At 31.0% G+C, this 6,973-nt stretch overlaps 3 protein-coding genes across 3 annotated transcripts in view; 2 read left to right on the forward strand and 1 right to left on the reverse strand.

The window, feature by feature from the left end:
* Positions 1-6,973, forward strand: part of LOC143249013 (uncharacterized) — an 84,033-nt gene that overhangs the window by 61,007 nt on the left and 16,053 nt on the right. The gene's annotated exons all lie outside the window — the stretch shown is intronic.
* Positions 1-6,973, reverse strand: part of LOC143249008 (anoctamin-9-like) — a 218,988-nt gene that overhangs the window by 11,870 nt on the left and 200,145 nt on the right. The window lies entirely within an intron of this gene.
* Positions 400-4,797, forward strand: LOC143249015 (anoctamin-2-like). Its single transcript, XM_076498214.1, has 4 exons — positions 400-1,291; positions 2,265-2,368; positions 4,100-4,229; positions 4,637-4,797. The coding sequence occupies exons 1-4, from the start codon at positions 1,202-1,204 to the stop codon at positions 4,637-4,639; spliced, it is 327 nt and encodes a 108-aa protein (XP_076354329.1). The 5' UTR covers positions 400-1,201; the 3' UTR covers positions 4,640-4,797.

A 6,973-nucleotide genomic window follows, 5' to 3' on the forward strand; every position in this document is an offset into this window, starting at 1 on the left:
CCTGGTTATTCCTGATACAATCACACAGAAATGGAAACCAATGCACAGTTAAATCAAATAATTTCAGTTATGGTCCACTCTGTATTTTATGTAGAACGTAAGCAACTTTCCCTAATGTTTAGGTCAGTCCTATATAGTTAGCATTGTAACAGGCAAAAACATGACGTTATGTGTTGTGATGCAATACATATTGATAATAAACAGTTTGAAAAGAAGTCAATTAATTCTGCTCTAAGACCCAGTATTGGAGGTGTGTGTGCTTCTTTATTTGGACAATATACTGTACAAGTCATTCAAGATGTTGTAAAAACATGTAGGTTCAAAATGTCTTGATAGAAATTAAATATAAGCTCCATAATTTGAACACTTTTTGAAGGTGGACTTTCTTCAGTTACATATTGGAAATGGTGGTGTAATCAAATGAGTTATACACAAATAAAGGTAGTTTAGTAACATCAGAAAGGTCATCTGGTTTTCCAAGAAATGTCTATTTCTCTATGTTCTGGTGTAAATGTCTCATTTCCAGTATAATATAACCAGTGGTGAGAATGTATGCAAAAAGGTGTTAGGAATATTTTACTTTAGAAATGGCTGAATATGTGTGTATTTAAAACTCTACTTAAGCATTTAAGTAAAGTAAAGGTAACACCTGGAGACAGTTTAAAAAAGATATACTGATCAGTTTATAAAAATTTATATGAAAAATTATCTTAAACAAATAGTATGTTTTACTAAATTCAGCTTTCGCGATACAAGAAGAAATAAGCAAAGAATAAAAATATTGTTTTCGACAAAGATGAAACCAGTGAACGAAGATCATCGATTCCAGGTTCTAGATTAAGTTCAAAAGGTTGAACAGTATTTAGATTAGCAATCCAATAAGTTTTTTTTATTTCTCTGTAAGCTTTAATTTTGAATCCTGTTATCAATGGTTCAACAGAAGAGTATAATGAAACCCTATTTCATCAAAGTAAGAAAATGAAAATTTGGTAAATAATAACATAGTTATAGGGTTCCTAAACTACTAAAAAAAAACAAAAAACTTAGCCACTGGCAACTTTGAGGTACTTGACGTGCGTGTTTGGGTTTGTTACTTAGGATACGTGGTTCCAAGATATTATATGATATATAGTGATGAATAAAAATCATTGCAATCACTCTTTACATTGTTTTGTTAAATATTTTCATATTTAAATATTTCATGCCTTATATATTTATACTGTTTTTTTCTCCTATTTTTTCAGGAATAACCAAGCTTATCAATGATAAAGCTGCCATTCCTTTACATGAGGTCAGTTAACTTATTGGATTCTTTATTCCAAGTGTGCTTGATGTTGATAAAGTATTGAGAAAGTACAATTTTTCATGTCAAAAGCATTGCTCAGGTCATGAACCTGAAGAATTTGTGTGATAGGGTTTTTCCTGTACAGTGGAGCGCCATTAAGCGAAATCGCTTAAGCCGCTGTAGCAAGTCTTGTACCAAAATATTTGATGTATTAAATCTACTACCTGGCTTTTTAAAGTTTCTCACACTCTCCTTGTCTTTATAACTTCAAGGGGATATTTAAAAAGGATTTGCTTTAATTTGGGAAATAAAATAAAACATATTACAATAGAAATCGACCGTTAATCTACCTTATCCGCTCTCTATGTCAGCTTTATGGATGCCGCCATTTTTACCGAATCACACCTCTCCATACATTAAAGTTAATCCGCGGTAAATCCGTGAAAAAAGTGATCAATAATTAAAGTATTATTTTTAATTCGATAATCCAATATTTTTATGCAATTGTATAAATATTGGCCACAAACCCAATAGAAATCACTTCAGTTTCTGAATTAATAGTGAGCATATCATATTGACATGGCGGCCCGCATGTAACACGGGAAGACGAAATTTTACAGGGAAAAGCGAACCATCGCAATGCATTGGTCGTTTGTGTTAAAACGGCACTTGTCAAATGTATCTGAATAGTCTTTACATTAATATTATAATGATCATGCAATGGTCCGGATGAGGCTCCTCGGCGGAGCTGTTGGCGACTTCGGCTTTTCAGTCACAAAGGTTTAAGCCGCAGTTAAGCAGGTTGACCCCCCAAATACCGCGGCTTAACGGCGCTCCACTGTAGTTTGTTATTAATATTATTTTCCAGTAAAGTGCACTTTAACATATTTTTATCAGTTGTCATTATGCTTGGAGATATTTCACTTCTTGTATCAGTAAAATAATAGTTATGTTGATAATTTACTTTGACGTATTTTAGGGTGAATGTGATTCTTCAGATGAAAAAGTTCCTCGGAAATGGTTAATGAACAACTGGGCGTTGTTTTCAGCAATATATAAAGAACAACCTCTTGATGACATCAAGTGAGTGTTAATAATTAATTACCTGGACAGAATTTATTTATTTAATATGATATTTAATATAAAAAGCACTTGGTAAAAGTGCTTGGTAAAAGATTGAAATTACCAAAAAAAAACATCTTATATTTGTATGCCATGTTTAGAGTCTCAGTTGGTGTTTTATTTATACTGGTTGTGTTTTGAAAGAGATCATTCTAAATACAATAATTATATATAAGGAGAGTCAGTCGTGATAGGTGGGAGATAATTCTCTCGTGTTGCTAATGTATTATTTTCATTGAGCTATAAAATTCCATAAAGATGTGGTAATAATCAAAATAGATGTAGATCTAATAGTATAAGTATAAAGTTAATCAGATGTTTCTATTGTGTAATATAGTTTTAATTTCTGAATTTCGAAAGTAAAATATTTTAATTTGTAACGTCTTAGTGTTCACATTTCTGTATCACGTGATGGCACTTGTTTGTTCCAAATTGCTCATCTTAGATCGTCTTTTCACTTGTATTTGATTGACTGAGATTGAATACAACTTTCAGACATGCAGATTTTCCTAATACATAACATAATGTTACAGTTACCAAGCCATCCCATAAAGCTCTGTTCTCTTACATGCAGTCTTTCAAAAATGTCAATAATTCTCTCTCTCTCTGTCTTTGGTATTTGCTATTACATTATTGATAACCAATATTTAATCTTATGTTTTATGCCATCTCGTACACAGGATGGCTTTTAAGTTTATCGGAACGTAGATTCAAATCTGCTATAACTAAGTTTAGTTTAACCAGCTAAGGAAATTGTTTTAATGCACAATGTTTGGTTAGAAAACCAGTTAAATTGTAATAATTATAGGACATTGTATGCTTTGTGTTTATTATTGTTTGTGCTCTAAAGTATATATTTGAAATTAATAAATAATTTGGGAAAAACAATAAACAGCCCAGTGAAAATTTGGGTCAGCATTTCTCAACACTTTAAGTCTTTGACAACAAAAGAAATTACAGCATTCACAATTAAGTACTAGATTTTTGTTATTTTTGTGTACATATTTTGTTTGTTATAAAGGTAAAAAAAATACTTATTAGGTAACACGAGAAAATAAAAATGAAGAAATAGATTAATTTATTTGTATATATGTATGAAGATTGTGTGTATTACATAATTTTATGCTGTAATTTGAACTAAGTGTATACAAGGTGATTCCTAGCTTGTTACATAGGTTTAGTATATAGGAAGTTATCATATTTAACTGATGCAAGCCTGGCAATAGTCAGGATAAATAATGATAAGCTTCTATTGTAATCTGCAGGGATTTTAGAAATGAAAATGTCATTTCATTTTTTTTTATATTTTTTTTGGTGTGGTTACAAGGTTAAACAAATGGCCTAAGCTCATATAGTGTAAGGGTAGAGAAAATAATGCATAACATATAAAGTTTTACCAAAAATGACTTGATATTCAATAGGAAGATTCTAGAAGCTCTGCAAATGAAGTTAGGAAACTGTAATATTGAAGATATATACATTTTATTAATTTTAGCATGAAATTACTAGTCATTTACTAGTAATTTACAATTATTAGTCATACTAGTCAGAGTTTAAAATTGAGACAAATCTTTATATATATAAAAAAAATTCTTAAGGATGGATTTTTTGGAGTTTCTCATTAGTTATCGTACCCACTATAATTTGTTTGATAAGACTCACTTCAGTGTTTATTCCTTTCAATTTTTTCAGGGAATATTTTGGAGTTAAGCCTGTACTTTACTTGGCTTGGGTTTTACACCTGCATGCTGATTTAAGCTTCATTAGTAGGAGTGTTGTGTTTACTGTATGGGTGCCTTACCTTCTTGGGCCTTACTCACAGGTATGAATAAGGGGGAAAAAAAAGATAAAAGAGTAATCAAACAGTTTATTATTTTTAAAACTCATGTTTGATCATTTTCTAAATTATACCTCAGATAAATCAGTTACTTAGAGCTACATGATTGATGGAATGTGGTAAGTGATTAATCACAAGACTAATTAATCAATGGTTAGCTAATTAATTATTTTCACACAAGCCATTTGTTGCTGGATTAATTGCAAAGAATAATAATTGGAACCATTAATTTTTATTGGTTGATATGTTTTGAACCATTAATTTAAGTTAATCAGTTATTTTATGTGGCATTATCATTGAAATTGATAGTTGTATATTATGGTTGATTTGGATGTCCAGCTGTACTGTGTTTTTTCTATAGATTTAAAACTAAAATGCATTTGTTTTTACAGTGAGGGAATTTATGAAGACTACAAGGACACCATTTTATGTCCTTGGTGTGACGTAGAAGTATGTAGATATGGAAGATTAAGCCATACGTGCAATTTTGAAAGAATAACTCATCTTTTCGACAATGGTGCTGCTGTATTTCTTGATTTTATGTCACTCTGGGGTAAGTATTATATAGATTTACATGTTAAAGCTGAAGAGGAATAAATAATAATCTCTTCTTCAGACTCTGAAATTTTTTTGTTATTTAGTTTTAAGACGTTTTTAAGTAATGCTTTTCTTGTGCCTACTTTCTTCATGCATGTTGACTATCCAACATGCATAGTAATTTTGATCTCAAGATTAAAAATACTTGTATGCATCAGTAAATATTCCAATTTCACATGCAAAATAATAATTATAATTATCGCCTTGTAATAGGGGAAACATCATTTCTTTTAAAAACAATTGTGGTTCTGGTTTTTAGTCATCTTTCTTTTCATGAGCAGCCAAATTTTGGTGAGAGTTTTATCAGCGCTTTATTGGTCAGTTGTTTGTAGTATGATTTCAGTAAGTCATTGATGAGTTGCTCATCAATTCCATTAAAATCCAAACTGATGTGCTAATGATGTGATTTATTTTAACAAGAGGATGAAAAGTGTACACATATTTTAGCCAGTTTTTTTTTCCAAACTGCATTCATATTTGAGGTAGTAACCTCTTTACATTCTTGATGTTGAATGGTTTCCAGAAACCTCTAATGTAGATGTTTCTGTTGCTGTCCACTGCCCCTGATCATTTATCTGAAGATTTGTCACAAGTGATATGCTTTAATAGAGGCTATGACGTATTGATTTATTTGTTGGTTCAAAGAAGTGGTGTTTGGAGTAAGAAACTCCACAGAAATGTTTGTTGATGTGTAAATTAGGTTGTTAGGGTGATTTGGTGAGTTGTCATCAACCACTAGTGCTTTATGGGAAACATTTTCCATAGAAAAATATCTCTCTACTGTAGGGCAGACAAAGTTGTAAACCAGTTGTCAAAAATTGTTTTTGTTGTTTAAACCTGTTCTGTCTGGCATCTTCTTCCAATATAGATCAGTCTCTCAAATGTTGAAAACTTGATGGGTCATATATCCTCTTTGTTCAATAATATATTTTAAACTGGTTGGCACATTGATGTTGCTTCCCTTTTAGCACTTGCCGCCTTTAGGCTGTGTAAATGATGCTCTTTTTTTTAATCTGTCAAGTCAGTCTTTGCTATCCATTATCATAGGGCAATACCGATTTAGTAACTTAAGAGAGAATTTTTTCTTTCTCGATAGTTGCTGTAGCTGATGATGAGAACATAAGTCTGGCTTTCGTCAAACTTCTTGATGGTTTCTAGTTTTGTTGTTACTGAGATGGGTTGTGTCTCAGTGTTTTGTCTTACTGCTGGCACTGGAATCACTTGCAGTATGCTTTACTAATCATTTTGTATTTAAGGGCAGAGTACAGTCTAAATAAAACTATATAAGTAAATTGGTTGACACCTTTCATGATCCGAACAAGACACTTGAGATGTATGAACTCTTAGCACACGGGCTGGTCAAACTGACGTGTCATGATGTTTCAGTAACTTACATTCAGAATATAATTAAACCACTTAACTACCTTGATGTATGAACAAACATGACAAGAAACCATAGATGATAATGCAGCTTTTAATATTATATAAATTTTAAGTTCTTAATAATATAAGAAAAATATTTAAAAACAACTTTAATTTACCCTAGTGTGAGAATTTGAATATTTGTTCTTCAGTTATTTCCTCTTTTGAACTTCCCCCTTAAACTATGAAATGTTATGTAAAATGTCATTAATCTTCTAAATCTTTATTTTCTATGCTTCAATCATATGGAACTTCAGAGCAACCAATGAAAATGCAAGAACCTCTTGCCACACCCACCCTCAACTTGCTCAAATTTACAAATTGCTAATACATTGTTCTGAGGCTAAGTCTTATTGAATTTATAAACAACACGAAGTCTAGAATACAAATGATGATAAAAGTATGATTCATCCCATATGATATTACAGATAATTGATAAATTTAGCTAATTAGATAGCCAGAGACTGAGATATTTATCTCAATGACAAACTGGGTATATCTTGCTTCACACATAAATTATTGTGATATTATATTTTTCTTTCTTTCACTCTCTCTCTTTTGAAGAATAATATCAGTTTCTCAACAGATTTTCCACTGGTCATAAATTATGTTGTGATAAATTTGTTATACATTTTGCATGTATTTCTGAGAAGTTCAGCATTTCTAAAATCATACACCAGTTTAAAAAATTATTTTTGTATTTTTTTTAG

The sequence above is a fragment of the Tachypleus tridentatus genome, chromosome 4 (genome assembly GCF_004210375.1).
Source record: "Tachypleus tridentatus isolate NWPU-2018 chromosome 4, ASM421037v1, whole genome shotgun sequence".
Classification (NCBI taxonomy): Eukaryota; Metazoa; Arthropoda; class Merostomata; order Xiphosura; family Limulidae; genus Tachypleus; species Tachypleus tridentatus.

Bases quoted from the DNA above. Each gene is read 5' to 3' on its own strand.
- LOC143249015 (XM_076498214.1), top strand. From the start codon at position 1,202: ATGCCTTATATATTTATACTGTTTTTTTCTCCTATTTTTTCAGGAATA. The intron at 1,292-2,264 runs GTCAGTTAACTT...GACGTATTTTAG, and splicing joins CTGCCATTCCTTTACATGAG to GGTGAATGTGATTCTTCAGA. The intron at 2,369-4,099 runs GTGAGTGTTAAT...CAATTTTTTCAG, and splicing joins CAACCTCTTGATGACATCAA to GGAATATTTTGGAGTTAAGC.